At 42.1% G+C, this 22,722-nt stretch overlaps 1 protein-coding gene across 5 annotated transcripts in view; it reads left to right on the top strand.

Annotated features, from left to right (window-relative positions):
* Nucleotides 1-22,722, top strand: part of UTRN (utrophin) — an 846,507-nt gene that overhangs the window by 742,390 nt on the left and 81,395 nt on the right. For all 5 annotated transcript variants that reach the window (XM_077283030.1, XM_077283029.1, XM_077283032.1 and 2 more), the window contains 2 exons: nucleotides 9,546-9,631; nucleotides 18,693-18,850. In XM_077283030.1, the coding sequence (XP_077139145.1) occupies nucleotides 9,546-9,631; nucleotides 18,693-18,850 (244 nt within the window). The remainder of the gene's footprint in view (nucleotides 1-9,545; nucleotides 9,632-18,692; nucleotides 18,851-22,722) is intronic.

Below are 22,722 nucleotides of genomic sequence, written 5' to 3'. Positions count from 1 at the left end.
AACCTTTGTTTAAAACACTGGGCAGTGTATCCTAACCATAGTGTGAGACAGTTAGGACACCCAGTGTGCGGGATTAGATTAGATTTTGCTGTTTTCTTTTATATTTCAGTTTGGATAAAGGGATGTGTAAAATATTACTGTGGAGAAAAATCTACCTGATTTGTCTGTCTTATGTCATGTAACAAATAGTACCGTAATTAGTGAAATTTTAATAGCTCTCCCCATCTTTCTAATCCTATCCTTACAATTCTGACCTGACAAGAATCATAGAAAAGAATGGCCTTGCTGCCATCATCCCCCATAACAAGGTACTACTATTACTAGGAACTGGATGGATTCTCATGCTCTGCCAGATGTCATCCACTATTTTTGAGTGGACAGTTCCCCTAAATGAGTATTTTCCAGCACTATAGCTGCTAAAACTTCCTTTCCGTCATTTTCCATCATGCCATTCATTGTTCCTAACATTGTCAGATGACTTGCCTGCACTGAACTGAAGAGACAAAGCAACGACAAACCCCGACTTGTGACCCACAATCTGTCTCTTCATCTCTGCTGCTACAGACAGATAATGTGCTAAATAGGTAAATGTAATCTAACAAATGAGATCAAATTTTCTTATGTCTATGCTGTAGCCAGGAAATTCAGGAACATATGGAGATTCTGTTAGATTACAACTGACTTAAGGGCCCCTTCACACTGTGCAATCAAAGTCTGAACGAGCGTTCGATTTGTGACGTTTATCCGTCCTCGTTCCGAGGTTGCAAAGTGTGACATGGCGTTACGATCTGCGACGCAGCCCAGCATCGTACGATGTGAAAGAAAGAGCAGAACTTTCTTTCGTCGTAAATGTCTCGCTGTGGCGGTCGAAATCGTAGTATGTGACGGCGGTCATACGAGCTCGTAATGCGACTACGTGGGTTGGGCTTCCGCATACCTGTCTCCTGATTGGGCGTGACGTTTTAGCACGCCCATGCTGGTAATACGTCACGCTCGGAGTCGTAGGACTATGGCGGTGTGAAGGGTAGCGTACGATTGCGACGCGTGACGTTCACATCGCAACTACGTCAGAAAAAGCGTTAACATCGTAGAGTGTGACCGCTGGCTACGAGCTCGTACTGCGATGTCGAATATGACGCAAATGCGTCGTAATCGTAGCAGAATCGACCAGTGTGAAGGGGCCCTTAGGCATTTCTTCTGCCGGTACAGAATGATTTTCAACAACTGGATGGTAGAATAAAGGAAATTGTAGAATTAGTCAATTAATTTGATTGTGGTTTGTATTTGCATAGGGTGACTTCAAATTAACCCATCTCATTTTTGTGCCTATAGTGCCTACACAAGTACACCTGTGGTAGCCACACATCTAGATCTATAGCTGAATGATTGATTGTGATGGACTGTATCATTAATATATCCAGAAGGATTAATATTTGTAACTGTAATTTTTGTTATCTGCAGAAAGTCTATATATATATATATATATATATATATATATATATATATATATATATATATATATTTATTTATTTAATTTTAAGTGGCCATTGGTTCAGATATCTTCATGGCAAGATTTGGCTCTACAGAAGTAGTAGCCATTGAGTGTTATGCAGTCTTGCAACACAGATATGATGAGTCAAGGACCCATGGTTTATGATGCATGTTTATGCTAAAAATTGAGTACCTGTTGGACAATGAAATCTGCAGTACAGATCAAGTATCCATTGGGTATAATGTGGTCTACATTACAAGGCCAATATCTATTACCATAATGCAGTCCTCCACTACAGAGCAAATTCAGTGCTAAACTCTCGACACCACTGCCGATTAGCTGTTATCAGTGTCGGCAGCCGCCAGCCAGAAATACTCACAAAGCTGCTCCGTCTACTTGTAGTGGCTACCGTAGGGTACTAGACATCTGCCTTTTGTTGATTTGAATAGGAGGCGGATGTGCAGTACCAAGCCCTGGCCACTGCGAGTAGACGGAGCAGCATGGTAAGTGAGCACTTCTGGCCGGTAAATGCCGACGCCGATAACAGCTGATGGGCGTTGATGCCTGGTGTCAGACCCCGGCCGATCAGACATGGATGACCTATCCTAAGAATGGGTTATCAATGTAAAAGTAATGGACAACCTCTTTAAGTACTCATTTCATAGGATGCTATCCTGCACTACACGACAAGTACCAGTTTATTAGAAATGCTACCTTTTTATAATCTGTACACTAAAAACATACATCATGCTATTGTTGTATTATAGAAAACTAGGCCACTAATATCCAGAATGTTTATCCTCATAGGGTTTTACAACTATGGGAAAAAAAAGTTACTTATCCACAAGATAGGTGTCATCTTGCTGATCACTAGGGGTACACTGGGTCACTACCTGATCCTGAGAACGGTGCTCAGAAATGCCACTGTTTGAATGAATCAGTGATCTCCCATTCACTGTCCGTCAGACTGATCAGGATAGCCAAGCACATTAGTCAGCTATTTCCAGCTGTCCTACAGAGAATGAATGGAGAACAGTAAACTGGGGCAATTTCTTGGGATCAGTGGGACTCCCAGCATTCAGAAATGTACCACCTTTCCAGGGTGAATATCATAACTTGTCAAGATGGGAATAACTCTAGGGTCATACAGCGCCGTACTGATTATTATTTGTTCTCTTTCGAACATCACCTTTATTTTATAACGTTTGGACTTCTTGATATTCTACAAGTATTTTCTCCTAAGTTATTAGTATTGCTTATTATTGCAGCACATTACCTTACCAGCATCTAGCAGGCACATATTTATCAGCCTGGCAGTAGCATCCCCGGCAACCTGGGCAGGGCTCCTTATACGTTTTCTGAGCACCAGTGGCTGATAGTAATATGTTTCTGCTTCTATGAATTACAAAAATGTAAAAAACAGCATGATTGAACAAGGAAAAGCTTAAGAGCAGCAGAATTAACAAATTGTATTATCCAAATGATGCCCAGAATCAGCCACTCTTTGCCGTTCACAGTGGAATACGTAGTCACCCTGTGTGAGATGTGTGGTTTCTGTTGCATAAATCACTGTATTAACGACATGCTGGGGATAATGTAGGCCTGAAATATCAATGGATTAAAGACCTACTGCGAGAACACAGTTCAGACATTCACTTTCTATGCATACCCGTCACAACTGATTAAAGTGAGCATACTTTACATTATTATTAGGAATGTAGCAGGAAACTTTAAAGTACTTCTTAAAATATGATCGTACTTTGCTCCTTACAAAATTGCAAATTGTGTTAAAAAAAAGATGAAAGCGATAAATCTCATTCTCTCTGTTGGGAAATGGCACAGTTTGAGCTGGAAACTTTCAAGTTTTTCATGCAATAATTCCTGCAATCATCAGCTTTTTGTCTGATGCTTCGGGAAATGACATGGTTGAGGATTCTGGACTTGGACCACTGTTGTCACCGGTCTCATTGTAGCCTATTCGTTTTCTGATCTCGTGTCTATGACATGTCAGACAGTAACTGTATATACATTTCTGATTTAAACCTAACCTGTTCTATCAGACAACCTGTAGAAAAGCATGGTGGTTCTGACCTCATCCCACAAAAAATACTATAACTGTTTTAGGTGCACATAGCAATATGTCCATGCACTTACCTAGTACTCATACTCAATAATTTGCTATTCACTCTCTCTAAGTGCACGGTTCCTCTTTGTCAGCATTTTGTAAGTGCTGTAGATGTTGGGACTTTGTTTCCCTCAATTCCAAGTATGGATTGCTCCAGTAGTTGTCCAGTGGCTTGCATGTCTTGAACTGAGAACTTGCCTCTGTATAATGCCGAATAATGTGTAGAATGAGAGAGCTACATTGACCCACCCCCATTTACTGTAACCCAACTTAGCATCTTTGCTACTACATATGGATTGCTCTTTACAACAGGCAGCCGACAGTAATTTAGGCAGAATGAGATACATAGTGGGCAGCACATGGTAATGGTTTTTCAGAGGTAAGATAGCATAATTTTTTAATCAATTTATTTGCAGATTATTTATTTATCACATTATTTATAAAACAAGATAAAATTGTATGAAGGTACTGTGCCAAAATAAGTAACTCCTGTCTTCATATGTACTAGATTGACAATGAAGCTGCTTCACCCCAGTCCCTAGTTCCCCTCCATTGCCCTGATGTTCACATCAACACTGGGTTATGCTTACAGTGGTTGTCTGGTCTTAACCTACAAGTCTGCAGTCACTCAATATGACTGCAGACTTGTGAATCCTTACATCGAGTGCACTGTGAGCTGTGAAGATGCTTTTTGGTGTCAGTGCCGGGAATGGTGGTTATGTGACCACCAGTATGCGATATGCATACTCCTGGCCACATTCCGACTAGACTGTTTCTGGCCTCGTTCAATACGCTTGCATTGTGCAAAGCCACGCACATCTATTTGAATTGTGGCCAGAGTATGCATATCACATACTTGCGGTCACATGACTGCTGTCCCCGGCGCCGACACCCAAAACTCCTCACAGCATGCAGCCACATCGCATGACTGCAGACTTGTAGTGTAACATGTGACAACCCCATTAATGCAGTTCCTTGTGGGGTGGTGTATGACACTGAAGAGCAAATGCCTATGTTTTCCATTACCCCCATTTCACAGCACTGAAGCTTAAAGTGGTTTTCTAATCATAAATTGGTAAAATTGCAAGGTGCCTTTAAAACAAACAACTTAGCAATTTACCTCTTATTAAAAAATCATCTCACTTCTCAACACACCACTTTTCTGTGGTGTGTTGTTCATTGCTTATGTTCCCAGCCACCTCTGCAGTCTTACATTGTGGCCATTCTAGGCAAGGAGCGCACTCTTATAAGCTCTCTGTTATAGATACAGTCATGGCCAAAAGTATTCACACCCCTGCAATTCTGTCAGATAATACTCAGTTTCTTCCTGAAAATAATTGCAAACACAAATTCTTTGGTATTATTATCTTCATTTAATTTGTCTTAAATGAAAAACCACAAAAGAGAATGAAGCAAAAAGCAAAACATTGATCATTTCACACAAAACTCCAAAAATGGGCCAGACAAAAGTATTGGCACCCCACAGCCTAATACGTGGTTGCACAACCTTTAGCCAAAATAACTGTGACCAACCGCTTCCGGTAACCATGAATGAGTTTCTTACAATGCTCTGCTGGAATTTTAGACCATTCTTCTTTGGCAAACTGCTCCAGGTCCCTGATATTTGAAGGGTGCCTTCTCCAAACTGCCATTTTTAGATCTCTCCACAGGTGTTCTATGGGATTCAGGTCTGGACTCATTGCTGGCCACCTTAGAAGTCTCCAGTGCTTTCTCTCAAACCATTTTCTAGTGCTTTTTGAAGTGTGTTTTGGGTCATTGTCCTGCTGGAAGACCCATGACCTCTGAGGGAGACCCAGCTTTCTCACACGGGGCCCTACATTATGCTGCAAAATTTGTTGGTAGTGTTCAGACTTCATAATGCCATGCACACGGTCAAGCAGTCCAGTGCCAGAGGCAGCAAAGCAACCCCAAAACATCAGGGAACCTCCGCCATGTTTGACTGTATGAACCGTGTTCTTTTCTTTGAATGCCTCTTTTTTCTCCTGTAAACTCTATGTTGATGCCTTTGCCCAAAAAACTCTACTTTTATCTCATCTGACCAGAGAACATTCTTCCAAAACGTTTTAGGCTTTTTCAGGTAAGTTTTGGCAAACTCCAGCCTCGCTTTTTTATGTCTCGGGGTAAGAAGTGGGGTCTTCCTGGGTCTCCTACCATACAGTCCCTTTTCATTCAGACGCCGACGGATAGTACGGGGTGACACTGTTGTACCCTCGGACTGCAGGGCAGCTTGAACTTGTTTGGATGTTAGTCAAGGTACTTTATCCAACAGCCGCACAATCTTGCGTTGAAATCTCTTGTCAATTTTTCTTTTCCGTCCACATCTAGGAAGGTTAGCCACAGTGCCATGGGCTTTAAACTTCTTGATGACACTGCGCACGGTAGACACAGGAACATTCAGGTCTTTGGAGATGGACTTGTAGCCTTGAGATTGCTCATGCTTCCTCACAATTTGGTTTCTCAAGTCCTCAGACAGTTCTTTGGTCTTCTTTCTTTTCTCCATGCTCAATGTGGAACACACAAGGACACAGGACAGAAGTTGAGTCAACTTTAATCCATGTCAACTGGCTGCAAGTGTGATTTAGTTATTGCCAACACCTGTTAGGTGCCACAGGTAAGTTACAGGTGCTGTTAATTACACAAATTAGAGAAGCATCACATGATTTTTCGAACAGTGCCAATACTTTTGTCCACCCCCTTTTTTATGTTTGGTGTGGAATTATATCCAATTTGGCTTTAGAACAATTCTTTTTGTGTTTTTTTCATTTAAGACAAATTAAATGAAGATAATAATACCAAAGAATTTGTGTTTGCAATCATTTTCAGGAAGAAACTGAGTATTATCTGACAGAATTGCAGGGGTGTGAATACTTTTGGCCATGACTGTATACTGTAGATTGCAAGCTCTGATGCTGGATCTAGCAACTTCAGTGCTTTTAAAAAGTTTATAAGTCTGGGTGTCTGTTATTAAAGGGAATCTGTCACCCCCCCCCAAGACGTATATGACCTATTAATATGGGCATATATGTAAGAAAAATGTTACACTAGTCCTACCTGTATGCCTCATATTAGTGGTCTTGTTGTTGAGAAATCTTATATTCTTTCCTTATGGTAATTTCTTCCAGGCTCCAGGGTGTGCGGGGCCTGGATGAAATCCCTGCCTCCTGTCTTCATTGTAATACCTACCTCCTCCTCCCATCAGTGTCCGTTATGGCCCCGGAATCCTGTCCTACGACGTGCACAACGATAAGGTGCTCCCCCCACTTCCTCCCTGCATAGTTCTCGCTAGGAATCATGTATACATAGCTATGACTATGCAGGGAGGAAGTGGGGGGAGCACCTTATCGTTGCACACACCGCAGGTCACTGGAGTGGAAGTCGATGGTGCTTGCAACGAAGATCCCTGAATGCAGTGTCCAAAGAAGGGAGGAAAAGGTATTGATTTCTGAGGCAGGGCGCAGGTGCAGGAATCCAGGGACATAACTGACGCGCATGGAGGAGTGGGGTCGTATTATAATGAAGAGACAGGAGGCAGGGATTTCTTCCAGGCACCACACGCCCCAGACCATGGAAGAAATCATTAGCATACAGAAAGAATATAACATTTCTCAACAACCGCTAATATGAGGCATACAGCTAGGACTAGTGTAACATTTCTATTACCTGTATGCCCATATTAATAGGTCATATACGTCCCGGGGGTCACAGATTCTCTTTAAGATAGACCTGTCGATTGGAACATATCTGACATCGTCACCTAGCAGTAAACTAGTATATGCAGTTATATCTACTAAAATTTCCCTTGGCTCCAAAGTGATAATTAGTAGCCAGATTAAAGCTCTATTAACATTGTGAATTAGCATCTGTTTTCTCTGAGATCTTAGTTAAAGGTGTTGATGTGGCTGTCTAACACTGCTTTGTAACTTCTTAGATTAAATCTGAAACCTGCTTTCATGCAACATAATGTAAAACTTAGATATTTACAATCTGTAATTTACATAAAAAGATGAGTGTCTGCACAGATACATTGCTTTACTTATCTCGTACTGAGTTTCCATATATATTATGGTGTAATGGTTCATTTACAATCCTGCCAGATTTGCACAGGAATATTAGCGCTGTATAAACAATCCTGTGGATGGATTTTAATCACTTCCACTAGAAATTTAAGAAGCTGTTACAGAGCTCAGGATCTAAATCACTTACAAATGTATTAAATATGTTAATTGCTGCATTGTGAACTGTTTAAGGAGTGGATGCTAGTATATAATCCAAATGCTTTTAGAAATAGTTCAGCTGTTGCTGCTTATAACTTTAATGTGCAGCTATCATAGTATTACTTTCATAAAATGGTAATCATCGCCCGGATATGGTATGTTGGTGCCCTAGGAAGATAAAGCAGATAATGTCCCAATTTTCAGTTAAAAAAACAAACATTTTGCATATCATGCTACACAAATTTTTTCCTTAGGAATTATCCATTTATATACCCCCCTGACTCATTTTATTTGATTCATAGCTACGCGTTTATGACCCTTTTTATCACGCCCCAAAATGAGTACATAGCAAATACTAAATAGATACAAACCATATACAGAGGATTCAGATGCTGTGTGTAAAAATAAGGGAGCACACTGTATGTAATAATAAAGGAGAACAGTGTTTATAAAATATAAACACTTCTCCTGTATATTAGAGTGGTTTTCTGGTCTAAGCTCTGGAGGCAAATTCTCAAGGAGATCAGTGTCCGGCCCATAGATCTTAGCAACTCATTTAAATATTAAGATATTTGTGGGTATCTCAAGAATAAAACATCAGATCACAGATATTAAGGTATCATTTTATTCAGCTTCCTATGACCTACATGCCCATATAGACAACGTAGGAGGGATGATCCTTCTCACCGATTTCCTTTAACAAATTCTCCTGGCTACAGCTCGTCTCTGCAGCAATCACAGCTGTGAAAGTAACATAACAATTTCATATATACATATATATACATAGTACCATGCAAAAGTTTTAGGAAGGTGTGGAAAAAATGTTACAAAATAAGAATGTGTTAATAGTTTATTTCTATCAATTATCAAAATAAAAAGTGAATGAACAAAAAATAAATCTAAATCAAATCTACATTTGGTGTGACCACCCTTTGCCTTCAAAATAGTATTACTTTTTATAGATAAACCTGTCTGGGATTTTATATGATTACAGTCAGGTAAATAAGTAACCAAATATGCCAAACGGTGATAATGATCAGCATTCTCATATGTAGGTTGAAACATAGTCATTAACTGAAACATAAACATGTGTGTAGGAGGCTCAAAACAGGATGGGGAGCAGCCAAACTCTGCTACAAAGGTGAGGTTGTGGAAGACGGTGTCATATCAATGGCCATACGCTGTGCACAGCAACAAGACGCAACGGAGCGCCTGTTTTTTAGTATTTCTTCATTTTGACTAGTATAGGAGGATTATATTAAAGGGACCTATGATATTTATATGACCTATTTCAACATATAGAAAGGGGTTGTCATCAATATTGTAAACTTAAAGAGGACCTGTCAACAGGAGAGAAGACTGACTTGTCAATTAAGGACTGGATGCCAGTGATGGGTGGGGAAAAGGGAAAGAACACAGCAAAACTGGAAATGCAGGGCCTGCCCCAATGCACTTGCGATAGAAATTTCAAGGGTAAATTTCTCAAAAATGCCCCCAAAATACTACAAAGAAAAGTATGAATGTAATGGTCATTAAAGAGTCTTTACACTCATGCTTTTAGTTAGGGGCGGAATATCCTATTGATAGATGGGTCTTATAATGTGATTTATAACACCGACTTATGAAACAGTTCAAGTATTGAATGAAACATGTAACTTGCAGAAAATACTGACTGATTTTGTGGTGTTCACAGGGGTCGCACTGGGAAGATTCGGGTGCAATCTCTGAAGATTGGTCTTATATCTCTATCTAAGGGTTTACTAGAAGACAAATACAAATGTAAGTATACCACCATAATCTCATATATCCTTTCAAAGTTTCTTTCTGTTAGTATTTTTATCCAGTATATATTTTGTGATGTTGCCTATGTCATAGCTGGGTAATCAGTGGCGTAACTACAAAGTTATGGGCCCCGGTGCGAACTTCCAAATGGGCCCCCCCCCCTGCAGCCCTGCCATACAATTCAATGTAACCCCCATAGAATACAATGCAGCCCCTCCATACAGGGGCAGTGAGAAAGACACGAGCAAATGGTGACGAGGGGGCAGGGGAGAGGGCACGAGGGGGTTAGGGGAGACAGGCACAAGGGTAACATAGGGGGGCTAGGGAGCAAGGAAGACTGGCACAAGGGGATACATGGGGGCTAGGAGGCAGGGGAGAAGGTTACAAGGGGACTAGTGGGCAAGGGAGACTGACACAAGGGGACTAGTGGGCAAGGGAGTCTTACACAAGGGGCACACGGGGACAAGTGGGCAAGGGAGACTGACACAAGGGGCACACGGGGACTGGTGGACAAGGGAGACTGACACAAGGGGACAAACAGGGACTAGTGGGCAAGGGAGACTGATGCAAGGGGACTAGTGGGCAATGAAGACTGACACAAGGGGACACACGGGGACAAGGGACAAGCACAAGGGGACAAGGGAGACAGGCACAAGGGGACACACAGGGACTAGTGGGCAAGAGAGACTGACACAAGGGGACACACGGGGACAAGGGATACAAGCACAAGGGGACACACAGGGACAAGTGGGAAAGGGAGACTGACACACAGGGACTAGTGGGCAAGGGAGACTGACACAAGCACAAGGGGACAAAGGAGACTGACACAAGCACAAGGGGACAAAGGAGACAGGCACATGGGGACACACAGGGACTAATGGGCAAGGGAGACTGGCACACGGGGACAAAGGACACAAGCATAAGGGGACAAAGGAGACAGGCTCAAGGGGACACACGGATATCACACACACACATACTACAGATATCACACACACACACTACAGATATCACACACACACTACAGATATCACACACACACACATACTACAGATATCAGACACACACACTATAGATATCACACACGCATACTACAGATATCACACACACACACACACACACACTACAGATATCACACACACACACTACAGATATCACACACACATACTACAGATATCACACACACACACTACAGATATCACACACACATACTACAGATATCACACACACTACAGATATCACACACACACTACAGATATCACACACACACTACAGATATCACACACACACACACCACTACATATATCACACACACACACATACTACAGATATCACACACACACTACAGATATCACACACACTACAGATATCACACACACACTACAGATATCACACACACACATACTACAGATATCACACACACACTAAAGATATCACACACACACTACAGATATCACACACACACACACATACTACAGATATCACGCACACACACACACACACACACACACACCAAAGATATCAGACACACACACCAGATACCAGCTCATATACACAACTCACAATCTCCTCTCTGGTACAGGGGTGGCTGATGTAAACCGGCTGCAGCTCCTCAGCTTCTCCTGACTAAAGCGGCTCTGTCCCGCACCTCCCCCTGCTCTCGCCTTCTGTCCCGGGGCTGCAGAGCAGGAGAAGCTGTCTCACCGTGATGACTGGAGCTGCTTCCTGTCTCTCACGTGCCCCAGCTGCCCCCTCCCCCTAGATACGCCTCGGACTGTTGTCGTGCAGGAGGAATCTCCTGCACTGCAACATGGTGTTGGGTGCCTCTGACCTGCCAGGCCTCTGACCCGCCGGGCCCGGTCGCATTGGCGACCGCTGCGACCGCGGTAGTTACGCCCCTGTGGGTAATATACACATAATTTCTCACTCCAGCGGGTTTGTAAATGAGCTGACATACAATTAGTTGTGTGTGTTCCAGTACACATTTATCAATCAGTTACCATTCATAGCAATGAGAGACGCCAAGGACAATTCTACAATATCTGCTACTATTTGCCAGGAATGTGGCAATTTAGACTACAATTTATTCATGCAGATATTTAGTAATTGCAGTTGGAAAGCTTAAATAAGTCTAAAGGATTCTGTTTGTGTCATAATAAAATATATTACTCATGCACCACAGTTCAGGAGCTTTGATATTTTTTATAATGTACGCTTGAGTTGTCAAAAGTACCTACGCCGATTAACAATGACAACATTTATTGTAAAAATTAAAAAAACAAAAAAAAAACTTTTTTTTTAACTTTGTGGCACATAAAAAACATGAATACCTAATGATGTCGGAATTATAAGGCTTCTTAAATCCGGCTCGTTATTACCCCTGCAGTGCAATGTTTTACACTGTAGTAATATCAATATTTTCTTTTGAATACTCTGTATCCATAATAGCATTAGTTCTTCTCTATGTTTCCTTCATGTCAGTATAGCATTGTTTAGTATTGTTGTTGTAGAGCTGTTGGAGGATTCCTACAGAATGAAGAAGAATATGCTAATCTTCTGACTTCTTGTGATTCCTTGGCACACACGTTTTCCTCGGCTCTTATAAACAAGCTGGCCTAGATAGTAAGCCATATGCACAAAACTTATCCAATTGATTAAAATTCTCTATTTTTGTTTAATATTTATTAAATTGATAATGATATGAAATTAAATAAGGTGGAAACGTAAAGGGGATCTGTTAGCAACTTATCACACTATCTATATGGACATGTAGCGCTTATAAAGACAAGTCCAGCAATACCTTTACCTGGCCAGTCTATTCCTCCATTACTAAGAAATCAGTGTTTGACTTGATATTCAAATCCCTATGTAGATCTGAAGGCTCCGTCACTCCAGCTCTATTCCTCGACCAACGCCATCTCCTCCTGACTGACCCTACGCGGTGTGACCTCAGGCAATGGGATACAGCTGGAGTGACAGAGGCTTCAGATCTACAATCTCATTTGCATAGCAATTCAAACTCTGATTTCTGAGGAACAGACTGCACATGTAAAGGTATTACTGGCAGGGCCGGCTCCAGGTTTTCATGGGCCCTGGGTGAAAGAGTCTCGGTGGGCCCCTTTAACAAATATTGCAACAGATACGGCAGAGAAATATAGGTATAGTACAATGCCAAAGATTTCACTTACTACTTACATTACATGAGTGATATCTATTGTGCATTCTACATTAGCTCAGAAACCGGACAGTATAGTCCTCTATACAGAATAATGAGCCCCATATATTGATCCAAACAGAATAATGAGCCCCATATATTGCCCCATACAATATAATGGCCCCATATAGTGCTCCATACTGTATAATTGGCACCACATAGTCCTCTATACAGAATAATGAGCCCCATATTGCTCCAAACAGAATAATGAGCCCAATATTATGCTCCATACAAAATAATGAGCCTCATATAATGCTCCATACAGTATAATGGGCACCACAGAGTGCTCCATACATAATGAGCCGCATATAATGCTCCATACGGAATTGACCCCATATAATGCTCCATACAGTATAGTGAGCCACATATAATTCTCCATGCAGTATATGATGGGCCCCATCTATTGCTCCATATATAATGGGCCTCATATAATGCTCCATACAGTGTATGATCGGCCCCATACAGTATACTGAGTCCCGTATATTGCTCCATACAGAATGGGCCCCATGTGATGCTCCATACAGAATGGGTCCCATATAATGCTCCAAAAATAATTGGCCCCATAAGATGCTCCATGTATAATGGGCCCCATATAATGCTCCATATATAATTGGACATATAAAATGCTTCATATATAATTAGTCCCATAAGATGCTTCATATATTATTGGCCCCATATACTGCTCCATATGTAATTGGCCCCATAAACTGCTCGATATTGAATTAGCCCCATAAGATGCTCCATATTAAATTGGTCCCATATAATGCTCCCTATAGAATTGGCCCCATAAGATGCTCCCTATATTATTGGCCCCATAAGATACTCCATATAGAATTAGCCCCATATATTGCTCCAAATATAAAAAAAAAATGAAATACTCACCTCTCGTTGCTTGACGCTGCTCTGCTCTGGATTCCTCACCGTCGGCGTCTTCCTGCTGCGACTGCTCAGGCAGAGGGCGCGCACTGGTGGCGTCATCGCGCCCTCTGACCTGAACGTCACAGTCAGAGGATGGAAGACGCTGCAGCGCTGGTACTGGGAGAGGTAAGTATTGCAAGTGCCGGGGCCCGGAGCAGGCGGGGGCCGGCACCATAGCACACCAGTGTTCCCGACGGCGAGTGGGCCCCCTGCCTGCTCAGGGCCCCGGCACTTGCCCGGGTGCGCCGGGTGCTGACGCCGGCCCTGATTACTGGACTTGTCTTTGAAAGAGATACATGTACGTATAGTTTGTGACAGGGGTGTATTCTTGCTGACAGATTCCCTTTAAGGCTACTTTCCTACATCAGGTTTTTGTCATCAGACACAATCCGTCGAGTTTTGAAAAAAAACATCCGTTTTTTTGTCATAGAGTTGTACTAGCGCCGGATTGTGCCTGATGGTCACACGTTTAATCAGTTTTTTGCCGGATCCGTCCAAAATTTATTTTCCCGTGGATGGAGAAAACGTCCATATGAACATTTTTTCTGTCCTGCGAAAAAGCGCCCAGCCTCGGTTCCAGCGATAAACAAACGAAAGTGACATGTGAAATGAGGAATCTGGCCTCCGAATCCAGTTTTACATGCAGAAAAACAGATCCGGCGCATCAGTTTTTCACTATTTGCAACGGATCCGTTTTTTACAAAATTTGACGGATTCTGCCTGAAACAAAAAAACTGATGTGTGAAAGTAGTCTTAGAAAGTCTAAAGTAGGCCAACCAAGAGGTTGTATACCGTTGGGTGGAAGTATATAAAGAAGCACTACATTTTTCCAGTATGAACCGTTGTGTTAAATGTAGGGCTTGTTTCTAATTCTAGGGTGTCTGAATTTTATCAATTCGGCCCAATGTGTTATCTCTGTTTTTGTATACAAACACAGGTAATCCTTATGCATTATCTTTCTGGATGGGTAGTATTTTTGTTCTTAAAAAGATTTTCCAGGACTTTTGTTGCTTTTGTGCATGGAGTAAGCAGTAACAAGTAGACAATTGCTAACTACCTGCCATTTCTGCATGGGGATGATCTCTCTACTCAGCTGTCAATTCCCCTGCTTCATTTCAGTAGAGGAGCTCTTTCTTTTCCATTCTGATCTGTCAATGGGGCTTCACTAGACGCCATGCTGATTGACCTCATGCTGCCCGCAGATAGGTAGTAGGGAGTCGGCTATTAATCAACATTACTTCAGTAGTGACATTCTGTCGACAGAGCAGAAGAGAAGACGCTGCTCTGTCGACGTGACGTCAGCGTGAGCCACAGAGTCTCCAGCAGGAATGGGCTATGACTGCTCTGAGCCATGAGACATCGGTGCTGGGTATAACAGGTAGGTAGGTAATAACTACTTGCTTGTCAGTCCGTAGCATCATACACATAAATATAAAAGTCCTGGCTAACCCCTTTAAATATAACTATTTTTTACTTTTATTTATTTTGCAGTAATCACCAGTATGATCCTATGTATGTAGCTGTATGGCACTACTACTGGCACATTACGTAGGATCCCTGATGTATAAAACATTTTCACAGCCCCTGTGGATCCACAATCAGTGACACATTTAGCACTAGATATTTTCAGATGTCAGAATTTCTATGACTCCCCTACATATAGATCAATATAAATCAGCGGTGCCCGTTGAGTATGATTGGAGTATCCTAGGTTCCAGAAGAGCTGGCTTCTGACACGGAGATGAAAAATCGCCTGAGTTCATTCCAGAAACTCATCCAGATATTTTTATCATTTCCATCAGATTTTCATCTGAGTGTCCGGGTTTTTACGCCTGTGTGCGATCCGTTTTCAGACCACTACATTAGAAAATATCCTCGATCATGTTTAGTTTTCTAAGTTTATAATAGAAATCCATTCGTAAAAATCCGATGCCACTCTGATGTTCTGTGTGAGATCCGATTTTTTCTCTCACATCCATAGTTTCAAATGCATGAATCTCATCTGTAGTGCATACTGCATTTTTCTTCTTACGGACATTTGGACCGAGAAGAAAATCTTTCACCTGAATAGCAGCATTGAATAACATGGGTCAGTGCGTTTCCCAATTAAAATTGGATAGCGCACATCTGGTGTATACGCTCATCTGCATGAGCCCTGAAGGTGTTTTGCCACATCTGAACGATTTAGGAGTTTCCAACTGAAAATTTTGGTTGTCTGCAGTCAACACTAGAAGAAGCTAGAGTGTATAAAAGATGTTTTTTTTGTTAAAGGGTTTGTACTGCCAAAACTTTGCGCAAGGGATGAGATATTTAAATAACAGACACCGTAATATTCACCTAAAAGTCCCCACCTGGATCCAGCATAGGCTGTACAGAGGTTTGGCCATAGACAGATAGTGGTCACCCTTCCACATGCTGCCAGACCTCTCTGCCTGCAGCCGTCAGGTGATTTGAGCAGCTTGTCATCAGATGATTTATAATGATTAAGACACGAGACCACTGCAGTCAATCACAGACCGCACTAATCCATTGGATGGTGCTTCCTGTTTCTTTGCAGAACAGTGCTGGATTCAGCTGGTTCACAGGAGGTGGGTGCCACTAGGTTTGTTATTTTTTACATACCCCGTCTCCTGGATAAAGCTTTATTTTGCCAGCATAATTCTGTCTTTATTAAGGCCCCTTTCACCCATCTGTATAAAACCGGTGGCTGATAAAACCATACCAGTGTCATCAGTGTTTTTCATCAGTGTGTCATCCATACGCCATCAGTGTTTTTTCCGGTATGGCAAAAGAAAAACAACATTTCAGAGCTTCTCCTATACTTTGCAATGTTAAACATGTACAGCACACAGATGCCATCCATGTGCTGTACGTGTTTTCCACGGACCCATAGACTTGTATAAGCCTTTGTCATCCATGCTGCTGGTAAAAAACGGACAAGTCTCTGTGTGGTGCGTGTGAAAACACGGACATGTGCACAGCACTATAGGTTGCAATGGGTATGTGTGGCATCTATGAAAAAATGGATGACATATGTACAGCAAACAGGGATGTGTGAAGGGGGCCTAGAAGGGTTTTCCAAGACCCAACATCTCCAAGCAGTGAACAATGTTATTAAAATTTACCAACTTTCCAAAATACTTGCATAAGCGCTCCCACCTCTGGTTCTGACCAGGGTCTCTTGTACTTCTGCTGACATTCAATACATATTTTCCAATATCCTTTGCCCTTAAAAAAAGAGCTACCTAAAAGCCCGGTAATATGTGAAATCAGTTTTGACTTTTCACCAGATTAATATTTTTAGGTACCTTTAAGCTCCCTTAGTGGTGGCTTCAGGTAGTCAGAATAAAAATATATATTCATGAAAAAGATGAATCTGGTGGCACTCACCGTTCCACAAAAGGTTCCTTGTTTCACAATAAAACATGGTGCAGGAGAGTCTGTGGGATACATGTCGGACAACGGCTGTTTCGCGCCTCCTCTTCAGTGAGTACTATACTCAAATACTCATCGTTGAGGCGCATAACGGCCGTTGTCCGGCATGTATCCCACAGACTCTCCTGCATCCATGTTTTGATGTGAAACAAGGAACTTTTTGTGGGACAGTTAGTGCCACCACTTTCTTCTTTTTCATGGACGTTGCTTAACTTGTTTTTTCCTAAAAGGTGGACAACCGAGATCCCAGAGGTTTGGTATAATCTGATTTCCCTTTATTGTAAAACACTTTGGCTACAGGTGCCAATCTCATTTTGTCCTGCTTATTTTCATAAATATATATGTTATAGAACTAATCATTTCTGAATTTTGAACCTTGTTAGAAAAAAAAAAAAAATTTCTACTTTTTTAAATCTTCGTAGAGAAAAGCATGTAAACTGAAAAGGTTACCTCCTTAGAGAAACTATTTCTTGTCCATTAGCGCCTGCCGTCTGTTAGGGTCCTTTGAGAGATCAATAACAAAAGCAGCAGCTACACAAGCATGATTTCTTCCATGTTTCTATTTCTTGTGCCTTCACCCTCCGCTTTCTACATGAAAATAGTAGGTCAGATGTGCCGTCTTCAATTCAGCTTTCAGCTGTAGGGCACAAGTCGGGCAGCAGCTAAAGGAAATCTTAGATTGCATATCTGAAAACTAGATAATACTACAGACTTATATTTAGTCTCCAAATCTTTATGTGCATTTTCCTTCAATTACAGAAGGGTGAGCAAGAAAAAAAATTGTTGTTGACTCTTCTATAATTGAAGACAATTACCGTATACTTATTCTTAGGTGTGTTAGGAAGCATTGGAAAACGATGAGTTTTTTCAAGTGGAAATTGCTTCAGGAAATAAATCTTTTTGGGAGTTTTCGGTACATGGGGTCTTTAATACAGTGGAGGAGCTACCAGAATATTCTTTCACAAAACTGCTCCAGGGAAGAAAACTGGCTTTTCTCAATGGCTTCACCGCCAGCATCTTTCTTCTATGTCTTCAGCAGGATCTGCCTGAAAAACATACTGGGTATACATACCCTTGGATGGTTTTCGGAGGAGTTTCTTTTTCCTGAAGCATTTCTTCAAGTGGATTTTTTAAGCATTTTGTAAGATTATTTTTCCTTAAGCATTTTTGCAACCTTTTGAGTGCACAAGAAGAGTTTTTTTAAGCATTTTTTCAGATGTTTTAGGAGCTGACCCACTTAAGAAAAAATCCTCAAACTGTTTGCCCCATAGCCAAATTAATCCTATTTAAATGTGCCAAAAAGTGTCACGATTAACAAATCTTCTATCTGCTGGAGATCTGAGGTTCTGCACATTCGATCCCAAGAAAAACATTTCTGCTTCGATTTTATATTCAATGTTACTTTTTCTTCTTGTATTATTCTTTCAAATTTTCTTAATATTGTTGTTAATGGAGTTGAATTGAACACGTTTTTATTAACTTTCTCTTGCATAGATCTTTTTAAAGAAGTTTCTGGAGCAGCTGACACCTGTGACCAAAAGCAGCTGGGGTTACTGCTTCATGATGCAATTCAGATCCCCCGCCAGCTTGGGGAGGTGGCTGCTTTTGGTGGAAGTAACATTGAGCCGAGTGTCCGCAGTTGCTTTCAGCACGTAAGTGTGAATACTGTGATGGCATAAAATAATTCCACATGATTGTTTTGCCTTGAGGGAACACGTGAAATAATTTTTTGAGCCCCCCTAGGTAACTGGTTTAGAGTATCATGTCTACCCTTTGTAATTAAAGGGGTTGTCCGGTCCAAATCAATAAGTCCGCAGTCACTCTGTGTGACTGCAGACTTATCATTCCCCCCAGCACACGCACCATGTGCTGCGGGGAATTGCTGGTTTCTGACCCTGGACAGGAGGGTATGTATGCATGTATGTATGTATGCTCTCTGCCAGTGAGCGTGGTCTTGCTTCCATACACTAGTATTGAGCGCGGCTGGGCCTGCTAGTTGGCCACGCCCACTAGACAGTTGCGTCACTAGACTGGGCCTTGCTCAATACGAGTGTATGGAGTGAGACCACGCCCACTAGACAGGCCCTGGAGTATGTATAACTCATACATACCCTCCTTTCCCATGTCAGAAACCGGCAAATCCTCACTGTGCACAGTGCGCTGGGGGATTCTTATGTCTGCAGTCACACAGAGAGACTGCAGACTTATCAATTTTGACTGGACAGTCCCTTTAAGGCAAACACTAAGGGCTTGTTCACACAGTGTGTTAGTGCAATCGAAAACTGTGTTTTATAGTTCCAGCAAAGTGAATGAAATTTCTGAAGCCTCAAACACTTGCTACTTATTTTCTCTTTACATGGGGAAAAAAAATCATATAAAAAGCTTGTATTGTGGGTTTTTTTCGGCCAAGAGATGCGTTTTTGGTGCTGAAATTTCTGCTGTAAGTACTTAATGTATGCACATACCCTAACGAAGTGTGGCTTGGGACCCATACCAATTACTAGGACAGCGGGTGCAGCATTCTGCTAAGCTGTGCACCCGTGCCGCTCCCATTGGCTTTTTTTGATATTTATCATTTTTTATGTTGTCAATGCCAATCGTTCCAACTGGCTGCGTGCTGCTCATGTAACGAGCCATGGCTGGAAACTGATCTGCTGTATGTTTCAGTTGCTTGATCACTTCCATTACTTATTATCTTTCCGTAAATCTTGCTTGTATGTTAATGCACATCGTAGACGTTGCATGTGCCTGCTGGGGGTTGTGCCAGGCCCCCTGACAGTGCCGGTAGTCTTGCTCAGCTGCACGCCTACATCAGTATGGAATATCAATGTGGTGACAGGCAGCTATCGGCAAACACAATATAACTGCAAGCTGTACAATAGGAAAGAGTCTGGAAGCGCATTATAGTCTAATATCCTCTATTTCACGCTGCGCGGTATTCACTATAAAATATGCATAAGAGCTTTTCACCTATTGGAAAACATAATGAAGACTGAATTCTAATTGTAGAACGTTAATGCGGAAAATGAGCTGTGTGCATGTAATAATGGCGGTCCAGAGTGACAGCTTCATCATAATAGCCGCTTATTCTTAATTCTACATCCACAGTAAAAATGGATTAAGGCCCCGTCACACATAGCGAGATCGCTAGCGAGATCGCTGCTGAGTCACAAGTTTTGTGACGCAACAGCGACCTCAGTAGCGATCTCGCTATGTCTGACACGTACCAGCGACCCGGCCCCTGCTGTGAGATCGCTGGTCGTGTCGGAATGGCCTGGGCCGTTTTTTGGTCGTTGAGGTCCCGCTGACATCGCTGAATCGGTGTGTGTGACACCGATCCAGCGATGTCTTCACTGGTAACCAGGGTAAACATCGGGTTACTAAGCGCAGGGCCGCGCTTAGTAACCCGATGTTTACCCTGGTTACCAGCGTAAATGTAAAAAAAAACAAACAGTACATACTCACCATCTGATGTCCGTCAGGTCCCTTGCCGTCTGCTTCCCACACTGACTGAGCGCCGCAAAGTGAAAGTGAAAGTACAGCACAGCGGTGACGTCACCGCTGCGCTCTGCTCTCACTGTACGGCGGCACTCAGTCAGTGTGGGAAGCAGACGGCAAGGGACCTGACGGACATCAGATGGTGAGTATGTACTGTTTGTTATTTTTGGTAACCAGGGTAAACATCGGGTTACTAAGCGCGGCCCTGCACTTAGTAACCCGATGTTTACCCTGGTTACCCGGGTGCTGCAGGGGGACTTCGGCATCGTTGAAGACAGTTTCAACGATGCCGAAGTCGTTCCCCTGATCGTTGGTCGCTGGAGAGAGCTGTCTGTGTGACAGCTTCCCAGCGACCACACAACGACTTACCAACGATCACGGCCAGGTCGTATCGCTGGTCGTGATCGTTGGTAAATCGCTATGTGTGACGGGGCCTAGAACTTTTAAAGTAAACCTCGATTTCTTCCTAAATTGTCTGCTTGTAATTACCTTTGGAAGTGGTTCTTTTCTTTAGTTACTTAGCTACATCTACCTGTTCTGCTCCCGCAGGGATTGGCACTAGCAGACCCCAGGAGTACAGCTATAGAGGGTGCAGTCGCCCCCAGGAAGCTCTGTCTGAGTAGGTTCTGCCATATTTATTCACACCGGTATTATACATGGCAAACAAGCAAAAACGTACCCTGGTATAGTGACATGGGAAAGGGCTTTGTATAGCTGCCCAATTAGGGAGATTTTGTTTCTCCCATTTTGCTATTTAATTTGAGAGGAGCATAATGTAGAGACAGAGACCCCGATTCCTGTCAGATTGTGATCTTGGTATAATTTTTTTTATTTGACCAAAAATTGTCATTTTATTAGGGGTGTGTATACTTTTTCTATCCACTGTAAATACATGAGTAGCAACTCTCTCCTAGCAATTACAAGAGAACAAGCAAGGGATAGATACAGGCAAACAGATAGATATGGATGGATGGATACTCATAAACAGGAGTATAGGCATGATCATTTAAATGAACATACACTTAGGATACATGCCCACTGTCAGTAATTGCTGCGGGTTTAATGCTGCGTATTTATGCAGGGTCAAATCCGCAGCATCCAGATGTTACAGCATAGTGGATAGGATTTCTAGAAATCCCATGCCCACTATGTGTCCACAGACACCTGCGGATCACCCTCGTCTTTCCAGACTGCAGCATGTCAATTATTCTTGCTTAGGCGCTAGTCTCCACAATAGAAATTTCTCCAATAGAATGTATTGAACGCGGTGAATCCGCATGGTTCAGTGAACAAACATATGCTGCATAAAAAGTGCTGCTACTTCCATATCGTAAGCACCCGGCCATAAAGGGGTATTCCCATCTCCAAGATCCTAACCAGGGGCGTAACTACAACAGGTGCAGGAGTTGCAATCGCACCCGGCCTCTGGAGCCTAGGGGGCCCTAAAAGTCCCTTTGGCCTATAGAAAAAGACTATTGCTATTAAAGATTTAAAATATTTGGGGGCCCCGTTGGAGCTTTCGCATCGGGGCCCATGAGTTTCAAGTTACGCCACTGATCCTATCTCAATATGTAGTAGGCGTAATAATATTAGCAAATACCTCTAATTAGATATGTAGTATAGTTTTTCTGATTCTCTATGTCTCTTTCCTCATATGCAGGCATTGCAGAACCTTAGGTATACATGGTTACGACCACTGATATAGTGACAGCTAGTTGCTAGTGGTCGTAACCATAGATACCTAAGGTCCTTCAATGCCTGCACATGAGGAAAGAGACAAAGCGAATCAGAAAAACTATACTACATTTTTAATTAGAGGTATTTGCTAATATTATTATTATTACACCTCCTACTTATTGGGATAGGATCTTGGAGATGGGAATACCCCTTTAAGTATAACACTTTATTCTACCAGGTAGACAGTCTCTTATCGTTATTTATAAAAACCTAGATGTAAAATATATGATGGGCTATTTTTGCAACATTGATATTAGGCAAAATAATGGTCCTGAATTTTAATATTTAT

This window comes from Ranitomeya variabilis, chromosome 2 (genome assembly GCF_051348905.1).
Source record: "Ranitomeya variabilis isolate aRanVar5 chromosome 2, aRanVar5.hap1, whole genome shotgun sequence".
NCBI lineage: Eukaryota > Metazoa > Chordata > Amphibia > Anura > Dendrobatidae > Ranitomeya > Ranitomeya variabilis.
This window is presented reverse-complemented; position numbering and strand designations above follow the sequence as displayed.